At 49.8% G+C, this 12,780-nt stretch overlaps 1 protein-coding gene across 4 annotated transcripts in view; it reads right to left on the reverse strand.

Moving 5' to 3' along the window:
• The window catches only part of VOPP1 (VOPP1 WW domain binding protein), a 100,153-nt gene that overhangs the window by 19,062 nt on the left and 68,311 nt on the right, over nucleotides 1-12,780 (reverse strand). For all 4 annotated transcript variants that reach the window (XM_021668204.2, XM_021668203.2, XM_064366659.1 and 1 more), the window contains 2 exons: nucleotides 7,472-7,549; nucleotides 1,974-2,110 (listed from right to left, as the gene is read on the reverse strand). In XM_021668204.2, coding sequence (XP_021523879.2) covers nucleotides 1,974-2,110; nucleotides 7,472-7,549 — 215 coding nt within the window. The remainder of the gene's footprint in view (nucleotides 1-1,973; nucleotides 2,111-7,471; nucleotides 7,550-12,780) is intronic.

Genomic DNA, 12,780 nt, shown 5'->3' on the forward strand with positions numbered 1-12,780 from the left:
GGGCCTCCCATGCCAAGTGGGGCAGGGGCTACTCCTCCCTGTACTGAAACCTCTCTGACTGACCTGGATGAGACCCAGCGAGTGGCGGCTTTCACCTCCCAATGATACAGCACAAATCTGAAACTCTTCAAATATTTCCAAATATCAAAGACTAAAATCCACTATGGGTACAAAATTGTACTAACCTGACTGAAAGTTTAAGGCATAGCTTCCAGTGAACTGCTGTGGAAAATATATCTTTACATTTTTCTGAGCAACGTTTTTTAAAATAAAGAAAATTCTTTCTGAAAGGAAAATCCTGTGGAGTATCCAGTGGAAGGAAATTGTAAAAGAACAAATACACAAGTGACTTTGCATCTTGATAACAGCCTGTCTTCAGGAAAACAGAAGAGAGAAGATACTTTTCTCCTTTTACATCCAATCCCTCTACTTCGCTCCTATTTAAAAACCACTTTATTGAGGTCTGATTGATAGGCAAAAAGTTGCGCATGTTTAATATCTACAACCTGATAAATTTAAAGACGCGGGCACATCCAGGAAACTATCGCCACACTCTATGCCATAAACGTTTTTATTACCTACAAAAGTTTTCCCTGCTCATATTGTTGTTACTTTTGTGTGATAAGAACATTTAACATAAGACCTACCGTCTGAGCAAATTTTTGTGTCTTTTTTTTTTGAGACGGAGTTTCGCTCTTGTTACCCAGGCTGGAGTGCAATGGCGCGATCTCGGCTCACCGCAACCTCCGCTTCCCGGGTTCAGGCAATTCTCCTGCCTCAGCCTCCTCAGTAGCTGCGATTAGAGGCACGCGCCACCATGCCCAGGTAATTTTTTGTATTTTTAGTAGAGACAGGGTTTCGCCATGTTGACCAGGATGGTCTCAATCTCTTGACCTCATGATCCACCTGCCTCGGCCTCCCAAAGTGCTGGGATTACAGGCGTGAGCCACCGCGCCCAGCCACAAATTTTTAATTATACATTACAGTTATATTAATTGTAGGTCCTACACTGTAAAACAGATCTCTAGGACTTACTCATTTTTCTTAACTGAAACTTTGTAAAAGCGGAGGCAAGAACTGCTCCTAGAATGGACCACCTATCTACAGTGTGCGATCAATGGAGAGTCCCATCCCCAGGCTCCCAGGTGGAAACTGGCTAGGAGCAGGGCAGCACAGATGCCAGAGACACACCTCCTGCCCAGCCTCTCATCTGCCAGACCACCAGTGCTCTGAGAGCAAAGCTGGCCCAGCCCTCCAGGACCCTTGGCTCCAGGCTGTCATCAGAGAGCTCCCTGGCCAGTGCCCTAAGGGAGTCCACACTACCCACCACAGTGTGTAGGAGTTTAAGACGGCTACGGCAATGTTTCACAAGAATTAAGAAACAGCTAATTCATTTTGACCCTGGGATGCCACTTTAGTGTGATATGCACTGAACAGATCAAATGTGACTTGTACAAAACCCTCTACCGCCGCAGTCTTCGTAAGTATTTGGAGTACTAATAACTCCACAATGAATACTTGCTGATTGCATGAATAAAAGGCAAAACACGAGAAAACAAAATAAATTATTAGCGATAATAAAATATCTAAGCAAATTACTGTTTAGTAACATCATTAGTATTTAGTCCAGAAGCATTAAGAATGGCAGAGGCATTACCGTTCCCACACAGAAATTTATATGTGAAATAATGTTTAAGGAAAAAGGCAGAGAGCAAATAATATGCTTATACAAAGTACATCACATGCATATGTGGCACACTGATAACTGTGTAAGAATATACGGTGATGGGCGTACGATAACCTCATGTTTGCTATCTGCACAAATGCACAATGGAGGTGGTCATCAGAACTCAAAAGATGAGGAACACGCCTGAGTTCTCTCTCTTCTGGTACATTCTGCAGCAGTACCCTTTATAAATGTCGGCAGAGGACGCACACTGAGGGGAGGACAGACAAGGACAGGGCTGGCTGACCTGGGCCAGGATTTGGGGGCTGCCTGGTGTAGGACACGTTGAAGGCTGGCTCCTCGATCAGTGGTGGGGGGTACATGCGCCTCCGGATGAAGAAGCCGGCTCCGCAGCAGAAGAGCACGCCCATCATCAGGAGGAACCTGAGGAGAGTAGAGACGTGAGCGGGGGCCCCGAGGACTCGGCTCTGCAGCTCAAAGGCCTTGCGCACTCCTCGGGGGTCCAGGACCAATGACTCCTGAATGCACAGATCGGAGGGCAAGGGCGGAGCCACGAGGCTCACACCTCAGACTTGGTCCTCTCATTTTACCCAGGGACATTCCTTCAGTGGATGGCAGCAGACAGACGCTTGACCTGTGGCCTCTGGACAGCCCCAGGTGAGGACACCCACACTGAGAAGCACCGTAAGTGAGCTCTGTCTCAGCTCAAACGGCCAGCCGGTTTCAGGAAGCTCAGGCAGTCACTTCCCTGCCCTCGGCTCTGACCGCAGCTGGACATTTTAGAAAAGGAGATGCTGTCTCAGTCCTAATGAACACCACAGCCGACGCGGCCTGGGCCTCGCCATCTGCCTCCGTTTTCCATTCTGCACTGTCAAAGCACCAAGGCAGAGCCCGTTCATCCTTCCAAACCGTGTCTCCATTGTCACATGAGCAGCCACAAGGAAACAAAAGAACACTTCCTGGAGCACACCTTAATTATAGAGAAACTACGGGAACAGAAATACAATCAATATAAGTGGATCTATCAATAGAAATAAAATACAATCAATAACAGAAGCAGAGCTGAATGCTTTAAGGGTGGACCTTTGTCCAACGCACCTATGAATTCTCATTGACTATGACTCCATCAGCATTCAGTAAATGTTTGCAGAATGAAAGCATAAGTGGCTTCCTTCCATTCCTCATTTGCACTATACTTTTTGTTTCTAGAAAAAGAGACACATTTTGAAAAGGACTATTAATAGACAAAACTGACAAACTGGCAAAACTGGCAAACTCTTGCCCATCTCGGGACTGAAATTATGACGGGCCACATGGAACCATCCGGAAGCCATGCAGACACCCACAGGGTGAGGGCAGCTGCTCCCCTGTGAGGATGGGCATGCAGCAGAGCAGGTGGTGGTCAGTGGCACCAGTCCACACATAAAAGAAGCTTAAGAGAGGACGATAAAGCCTTTGAGAATATTAATGTGATGTTAAGTGCAAGGCCATCAGCCAGTCAAAAGGTATTTACTGGATAACCTTGGAAGGCTGAGCAGGCAGAAGAGCCAGAGGCACGAGACAGGAAGGACTCAGGAAAGACTGAAACTGTGGCCTCTGTCATCTGTTTTCTTATTGATCATTCATTCAACAAGTCATCTTCAGGTGCCTGCTATGCCCTGTCATCACCCTGAGCGTGGCAGTGAGTAGGCAGGTGAGGCCCCACTTCACCGACACTGAGCTTACAGAGGAGGGAGACAGATACCAACCTATACAATTACTTATCTACAACCTGATAAGTGCTAAGAAAGAAAAATGGGGGATGCAAGAAGTCTGTGTGTGTGTGTGTGTGGAGGGGTAAAATATACATAAATATAATTTACTCTTTTAATCATTTTTAAGTGTGTAATTCACTGCACCGAGAGGTTTGAACAACAGTATCTGCAGTGGTGAGCAAGACTGGGAACTCTGGGTTTCCTTTAGTGACAGCTGGGCTGGGCTCTGAAGAAGAAGAGAGAAGCTGAAGGAGAGAAAGGTGGAAAGAACACAGCCCAGGTGCTGGGGCCGGAGAAGCTCAGAGCAGGAGGCCTGGAGATGTGGTCCCGAAGATGGGCAGAGGAAGCAGCCGTGAGGAGACAGGAGGACCCAAACCATTCAGGAGCACAGCAATGTAAGGCTTCACGTGCTCCGCATCAAAAAAACACTCAAGTTCACAAAGGGAACGGCTTCCTCTCCCAAAACTGATTTCTCTCAGGTGGGCTCAGTGACAGTCTTACACTCAACACTGAGTCCTGCTGTCAGTATCTGCGTAGAAATATACAAAGCACAAAGGGGCTGGATGTGTACAGGGTTTACTTTCTCAGCGTTACTTCCAAGAGACAGGGCTCCCTGGGTTAAAAAATGCAGAAGGCGGCCGGGCACGGTGGCTCACGCCTGTAATCCCAGCACTTTGGGAGGCCGAGGCGGGTGGATCACAAGGTCAAGAGATGGAGACCATCCTGGTCAACACGGTGAAACCCCATCTCTACTAAAAATACAAAAAATTAGCTGGGCATGGTGGCGCGTGCCTGTAATCCCATTTACTCAGGAGGCTGAGGCAGGAGAATTGCCTGAACCCAGGAGGCGGAGGTTGCGGTGAGCCGAGATCGTGCCATTGCACTCCAGCCTGGGTAACAAGAGCGAAACTCCATCTCAAAAAAAAAAAATGCAGAAGGCTCCTGAGATCCTGGTCTCATCCAAGAGATAAGCTAACTCCTGCCAAATAAGAGTAAGAACATTTTGTTTTTCTAGACAGAAGGAAAGGACATTGCAGCTCCCACCTCAGTCCGATGGAGAGCAAGCATAAGGCAAGGCCGGAACAGAGCCACCTGGGATTCACCTCATCCCTTACTGAAATCACAGTCTGATCATTTACTCTATTCGTTTATTTTAAAAATTTATTTAAAATAACTAGTAGAGACAGGGTCTCACTATGTTGCCCAGTGATCTCAAACTTCACCACTGCGCCTGGCCAAGAACTTATTTTAAAAGAGAGAAACTAACAAAGGGGCAGGAGAAAGCGCTTCTAAAACAAGGAAAGAGACAAGGAAGGCAGGTCTTGCAGCGCTGGGAGTGCAGGCTGGCTGTTGCCTAGACGTCCTCTTTGGTTGCTCAACAGGTCTTGGAAGTTTTCAAAGGGATTAAGAGAGGAAGTTTGTGCCTTTTTTTTTTTAACATTAGAAGTTACCTGATTACTTTAAGTCAATCTGTTTTTTGATTCTTCTCCCCGACCCCCCATCCCCAAGTGCAGCAGTTCTCAATTCTGCAGTCCCAGGGACTGGTGCAGCTACTGTGCGAGCCCTGCCCAGGCCCCACTCGGGACCCCGCATGGGACCCCTGCTGTGGGCTCATTCACGGTGCCACCTAAGCCAGTCCTCACTTGGGCCCACTGGGCTTTCTGAGTCTACTCAAGGGTGCCACCAGGCCACCTACCTTCTCTACTCTTGATGATTCCATCCAGATCTCCTTGGTGAAAGGTTCCTCCCGATCTTAGAGTTGGCAGGAACCCTAAAGGCATTCACCTTCAAAACCTTTGTTTTATGGTCAGGAGACACCTTCAAACATGGCTGAGGGGCCCAGGCTGCAGAGCAGCCCCTCCCTCCCACCCTGCCCCTTCCTCCTCTCCACCAAAGGCCTGTCCTCACCACAGAAGCTTCCCATCACCTTTTAACACGTCCACTCTTCTTACGCTCCGGCCCTGCAAGGTGCTGTCCCTCTACCCTGAACGCCCTCTCTGAAGACCCCATCAAAAGTTTTGTAGCTTTCTTCAACTTTTCTGGCTTCAGAAGTTCTGTGCTCTGGCTTGAAAGTGTCCACACATCATTATCTGCTTAGATGTCATCTCCTTCAGGGTCTGTCTGCCTAAGGACCTCTCCATAAGGACCCAGCACAAATGCCTGGTGCCTATCAGACCCAATGTTGATTCAGAGAGAAAATGCATGGGGTGGAACCTAGGCACCCTTTGTGTTTCAGGTGAGGCACTGCAACCTCACACCCCAGATGCTCCCTGGCTGCATCGCCAGCTTGGAACCCTGTGTCGGAATCTCAATGTTAATGACTCAGCCCCATCTTCTGACATCTGCCACTCAGACCTTGCAATAGCCTGACCTTGTGCAATGGGACTCGGGGAAGCGTCTCCAAATGGGGCCCGCCAAGTCATCGTGTGCCACCTCGCCAAGGTGCCCTGCCTCTGACAGGTGCCCCTGGCTAGTAGCTAGGAAGCACCTGGCTGCCAGTGCAGATACAGCTTTCTGGGTAGCCCGACGGAAGCTGACAGGCCCTACCAGTTCTTCTGGACTTTCTCAAATTTCTCTTCTTATTGATCATACAATGCCTGAACACTGAAAAGCTTTTACATTTTTTACAAGCATTCCTACGGCCTCATCATTCATCTGGTGCTTTAGACCGACCCAACATCCTCACAAGCCCGTTCACAGTTCAGGGTTTCACGCTCCAAATGGTCCTCCTTCCACCCCAAGGTCCTGGGAGGAGGATCCAGAGGGAAGGCGTGCCCTTAAGCTGGGCCTTGCCACGCCCACTGCCACCCCCCACCCGCTCTGGTACTGGCCCCCTCCACCTGGAGATGCACACAAAGGCATTAACCTTTGAACAGTCTTAGGCTACAACAATAATTCTGTTACAGAGTTTTAGACATTGGCACCTCTGTGGTGTGGGGACCTGACACCAGATACCTGGTTCGGGGGACACAGCTAGGCAGGGCTTCCCAGGCTGGTCCTAAGGGAGGCCTGGCCAGCAGCTGTAAGGTCAGGTGAGGCCAAGGAGGTGGTGAGGTGATGATGAAAGAAGGTATCACTATTAAAGAACAACCTGGTCACATAACACGTAGAGTCCCCACTCCCTACAGGCTTCCCTAATCAAACCCTGGGCACAGGTGTTAAGGGAGAAAGACAAAACGTGACAAAAATTCAGGTGGCTGCTGTCATATGCTCAGTAAGGTCTTAAAGTCTCAAAAGGTCAGTAAAGTCGGAATCTTAACCTCATAAAAAAAGCTTGCATCATGCAGAGAGCAAACTCTAACTCTTTTTGGAGTTTACTGAAGGGCATCACTACTGCATGGGAGAAGAGAGGTAGGTAGGTGCAAGAAACGCTGCTTTGGTTTTAAATAAATCCTTCCCACATGTGCTCTGCCACCCTGGCATCTCCAGAGTCAACAGATGCTCGGAGCACCCCAGTAGGCATCCTGAGGCTCTTGCCCACAGGAGGCTCCCCCCACGGAAAGTGCTCCCACACTTCCCAAATGCTGCGGGCATCACTCCGGTTCCTGCTCAAGAAGCAGACTTCGGACTGCTCCGTATGTGCCCCAGAAGAGTTGGAGGAGTCACAAGGGTGCAGGCTGCCTGTCTTGAAAGCGCAGAGTCAGCCGACACAAGATGGATGGGGAAGACTCTGGGCAATGAAAACTTGATCGCCTGCCAGTCTCGGCTGGCTGATTCTCCGATTCTTCAAGACAGCCTTGGCTCCATTTCAGAAACTAGCCAAGGAGCTGCTGAAGGATGAGGCTGTTGTCCAGCCACCTTCCCAGAAGCAGAGAACTTCTACCCATTGCAAAGTCCGTGGAAATGAAAACAGCTTCCCACAAACTCTGTGCGGGCAACTGCTGGTCACAAAACCAACCCAAACATACCCATTTTCCTGACCAAGGCTGTCCTCAAGGCCACCACCCAAGGGAAGGTGTCACACCCGCGGTTGTGACAATGCTGACGGGGGCAGAGCTCTCAGGGTGGGGAGCAAGGAGTTGCGACCTACCAGAAGTACCACAGCCTCTGTATGGAGAGGGCCCGCACGCAGCACCGGGAGCCACAGCAGTCCTCGTAGGAGCGGCATCTGTGGAGAGAGGCACAGGCTGGTCAGCACTGAGTTGGATGCAGCCGCCGAACAAGCCGTGAGACCCGGCTGGGCTTCAATGTCATCATTCTTGAAGGAAGAAATCAGTAAGAGCAAAACGGACAGAGCTGCCTCCACTGCATTTCACAGAACCAGCAGGGCAGACAGACATCAGCCTGTGGCCCAGAGCAAGGTGTTGAGGCGGGCACAGTCAGTGTGATGCAAAGCCCCGCGTTTACCAAGCATCCTGTGTGCCAAATCCCAACGGATTCTTTCTGGGAGGCGGCATGACCAAAGACGGGCATTAAGCCTACCAGGATTGCTGCTGGGGGAGGCTCCGAGGCAGCCCAGCACCTGTATGGCGCTCATCTCTGCTGTCTTCAGTCCCTGACTATGGGGAAAAGATGGAAATACCCCACCACGTCCACTGAGGCTAAAGGCTGTGGAGTAGAAAAATTGCAGGTGTGGTCCTGGCCCTGCCATTTACTAGCTGTGGGACTTCTGGTGAGCCTCAGTTTCTCCATCAGCAACACGGGTGAATGGCAGGGGCACTGCACAGCACTGATTTAAGTTTTAAGGCCTTCATCACCATATCAAGTGCTGACAGCATTATTACTGCTCACGCTGCCTCCCTCCCCTCACCCCCCAACGTGTGTGAGGTTTCCAGGCCCCGGCAGGCACAGCTCTCGGGGCTGTGCTCAGAAGCGGTTTCAAGAGAACTGCCTGGGCATGGGCCCTTGCACAGGTCTCGGGTGAGGCACTCAGTGCCCTCCACATCTCTGCCCTTCCCCAACTCTGTGTCCTCCCTGAAGAGAGAAGATGCCACAAAAGCGCAAACCCTTCAGTTTTACAGAGAAGTTTTCACTAGAGCATTTTGAAGCCAACTGGATTGGCAGGGATGAGGGGCAAGCCATTTCTCTACAATATTAAACTATTACCTAATTGTGATCTAGGTTCCTGCCAGTTTTTCCTTTAAAATAAAAAGTAGCTGGGAGAAACATGCAATTCAGTCCAAGGTCTTGGGCACTGAATGTGTAGGTTATTGCAGTACAGACAGGGTTGTTTTATGTAGAAGTGGTGCAGAAAACTAGTGAAGATGCGGAGTGAGATAACACCGGCCTGGAACGCAGCAGACCCAAGCTTCAAAGCTGTTCTTCCCTGGTTGTGCACCCAGTGGGCCCGAGGCTCCCGGATGTGGTGCTGCCTCTCCAAACACCCAGCACCCAGTGGCAGCTAAATCTTTATTGTTTCAAGGACAAACTGGGCTGAGAGATACTCCCTCCCCACTCCAGCCCAACGCCATTCCACAGACTTCTTGGCTTCTGCAGACGTGACCCGGGCTGGAGGTGCAACATCCCTGATGTCTTGCTTCTAAGCTTATTTCAAATGTGGTGCTAGTAATACTTACCTTGTATGTGGATGCTTTCAAAACCTGGTGTGAGGTAAGATGGGCTCATAACCTGTAAGCTGTATTCTCGACTCTGTTACTATGTAGTAAATCACTATAAATGTAGCAGACTGAAACACCACACCCTTATTACTGCACAGCTCCGTAGACCTCAAGTTTGGGAAACCACAGTTGGGTCCTGGGCTCAGGGCCGCCTCACCAGGCTGACTTTAAGCAGTGAGCTGGACTGCGTTCTCACCTGGAGCTTGGAGTCCTCCTGAATTGATTTGGGTTCTTGGCAGAATTTGGTTTCTTGTGACTGTAGGACTGAGGTCCTGCTGGGATTGCTCTTGGCGCCTGGAGACCACACTCAGTCCTGGCCACATGGCCCTCTCACATGGCTGCTATTAATACTGTTTCAAAGCCAGCAGGAGAATCTCCAGTTTGCAAGGGCAGAGACTTAGATAACACACCATCTCATTTAATGTTACGTGATCGTGGGAGTGACCATCCCATATTCACAGAGTCCTGCCCACCAAAGGGGAGGGGATTATGCAGGGTGTGTTCTCTGAGGGGTGCCATTCTTGGGGCCATGGTTGCGTTCTGCCTTCCACACTCCCGTACTCACCATGTACCTCACCAGAGTGCTGAGGACACCTGCCTTTGCACACTCACGAGAGGAATGGTCACATCTCTTTCAGTTTACAGTAAATTGTCTAAACTTCACCAATGCTAAAAGCAAGAAGTCCTTCATCTCCCTCAACTGCTCCCTTCTCTTCCACACACATAGGTACACACACACTGGTCACCTAAGACCAATGAGATTCTAGGGGAAGGCCTGGAAGAACTGCAGGAGGTCCTGTTTGTACAGGGCTCTGGCCCAGATTCAGCAGCCCCACAGGTGTCTCACTCTCCTAGTGCTCACTCACAGCCTGTGCTCCAGCACGCAGCCGTGGAGCCAGGGGCACTAGGGCGGAGGGGCCAGCATTCCCCATCCCAAGCGCTGAGGCCCTGTGCCAGCTTCCCTCATTGCCAGACTGGATTCCTGCATGTTCTCCGTTCAGACATCACCTCCTGCACACGTCCTCCCTGAGCACCCTGCTGCCTTGTGGTCTCAGCTCTATTTTTCCCCATAGAAGAACTTACTACTGTCTAACACAGTTCATATTTTCTTGTTTACTATTTTCTCCCCCTTCTAGAGAGAAAGCCTCTCCCAACAAGGGTTTCCTCTGGGTTTTCCCTGCTCCACCCTCAGGAAAGCACAGAGCAGGCTCCTAGTAGCTCTTTCATGGCTGCTTGTTGGATGCATGGAGTCTCAGGAGTGCAGTGGCACTATCTTGGCTCACTGCAACCTCCGCCTCCCAGGTTCAAGCAGTTCTCCTGCCTCAGCTCCCCGAGTAGCTGGGACTACAGGTGCGCACACCACACCCAGCTAATTTTTGTAGTTTTAGTAGAGACGGGGTTTCACCATGTTGGCCAGGCTGGTCTTGAACTTCTGACCTCAAGTGATTGATCCACCCACCTCGGCCTCTGAAAGTGCTGAGATTATAGGTGTGAGCCCCTGCACCCAGCCAGGACCAGCAGCATTCTTGAGCACTCATTTAGGTAACTCTCAGTGGGAGCCAATGGGAGCATCTCATGGAAATCACAACACTTTGGGTAGTGGGTAAGAATTCATGTTCATGGGCTGGGGGAAGACGACATAAATGCTGCCGTATTGTCTGCAGAAGCCAAGACTGGACTTGGCCAGCATTTCAGGAAAGCATTTTGCACAGACGCTGCCTCTCCAGTAACATGGAGCCTTCCGTGACCAAAGGGTCACCTTCTCTATCCCTACTTGATTTTCCTGTTCTTCTTCAGCCCTGCTTTTATAAACCGCTGTGGAAATTTCAAAAGCCATTGTAACGGAGACAATATGTAAAAAACAAGAGATCCGAGGTCAAATGGCTGGAGGTCCCTGAGACAGGACCCATGGATGGGAACTCAGCAACCACTCTTTAATAATGCCTGCACGGTTCTTTGTTCAGCTTGGAACTGCATATTGACCAGAAAGATTCCCAGAAAAGCCTGCATCATGTGATGTCAGTAATGCTCTACAGTTAGCAGATAACTTAATCATAGAGACAAAGTAAGATGCGACATTAGGTGAAAGGACGGCATTGACTTGCAGTGAACGGCGGATGCTCCTGCAACATTAGCTGATTTCAGCTGCTGTGAGCCCACTGGGAGATCGTGGAACCATGTTATTTGTCTGCATTTTACAAATGTGAAAACCAACTGAAAAAAAAATCAGGGGATATCACGTTTGTGAAACTTGTATTTTGGTTAGACATTTGCACACATGCACAAAAATCTACGTGTGCCAGGCTGTGACATAAGGCACTGTTCTTTGCAGCTACTATCAGGGAAGCCCCACGTTAAAAGCGGACAGGTTCAAGCTTCTGTTGTGTCCAGGACTGGCTCCTTTCATCCTCCTGGGAGAGTCTGGGTAGCCCTCAGGCTCAGGCCCCCCTGACTGTGAGGTCACTTTCTGCTGTCAATAGTGCTGGGCTAAGGTCCTTCTGTCCTTGTCTTTTGTCTAGGTGACACTGGCTTTAGTCAAATGGCTATTGCCATTTTTGCCCCTAATTCTACTATACACTGTCCTGAAGTGATCAAATTCTAGGAAATACAACTCTCACGAAGACTCTCTCAAATGGGACACGCTGGCTCACTGCCTACCATGAACAGCCTCTGCTGCGGGTGCTGACGGTGAGGGAGGGGTGAGAAGGGTGGGGAACAGAGGCGACAGACACCTGCAGCTTAGGGGAGCCGACCATGACCCTCTGAGCTCCTGCTGGTTCCCTCCCACTGCTCCAACACCCTCTGCCGCCGTGATGCGCCTGTGTCTCTCCCTCTCAGGTGTCACCCCTGACTCTAACGGCAGCTGCCCCAGCTCCCAGCACAGAAAGTGCTGAAGAGGTATTAATACTGGTCTCAATGCTGGCAGTCATGCACTTCATATAAAAGAGGAAAACAGGTATACGATAATAAATTTGGTGACTGAGTCATCTTTTGTGAGCTAAATTTGCTAAAATGCTTCCCTTTCAGCTTTACACTTATAAGGAAGCATTTGCTGCTTGGAAACCTAAGCCCTACGGCATTCTATTTCCCATGCTGGAGGAAGCAGACTACCAGCTTTCAGACATATGCAGAGTCCTCGTCCAGAATTCACACACATACACCCCTCAGCCTGAGAACATATCCCTCCTAGAATATTTGGAGTCTAACGGATTACAAGTTCCTCTTTGTTGGCAAGATTCAACATCTATGTGCTCTAGCTCACTTTTCGGAATCCAAATTTGGAACATCAGCAGCAAATACACGCTGTCAACTGATTATCTTTCTTCTCTCAAAACACAGCGATCCTTTATGCGCCTTCCGTGAGCTGAAGACCCATTCACTCTCTGCATCCTTGCGGCTCATCTGTGGTGCTGGCCCAGCTCCCAGTGAGGATGCTGGCAGGCCCCAGCTACTCGAAGGAGCACGCAATTACTCAGGTGCTGACACTGTTACCCCTTTTCTCTCTACTGCTGTCTTCCTTTTGAGGCTGCCGGCAAACTGGGGCCCTAAAGCACACACACCTGCTGACGTTCCAAAGCGCTGCAATTACAAAGAGATATTCACTGCAACACTGAGCTTAATTAAAGTAGTAAGCACTACCAGGCAGGCGAGCACACAGAAGACGCCCATCATGGATGCATCAAGTCGAACGCTCCTAGTGCCTCAGAATGGCATTGCTACTCCCTGGGACATCTGCAAGACTACGCCTTTGCAGAACACATCAGGATGGAGAAAACAGCAA

Source organism: Aotus nancymaae, unplaced genomic scaffold (assembly GCF_030222135.1).
Source record: "Aotus nancymaae isolate 86718 unplaced genomic scaffold, 86718_ANA_hifiasm-v0.15.2.pri h1tg000065l, whole genome shotgun sequence".
Classification (NCBI taxonomy): Eukaryota; Metazoa; Chordata; class Mammalia; order Primates; family Aotidae; genus Aotus; species Aotus nancymaae.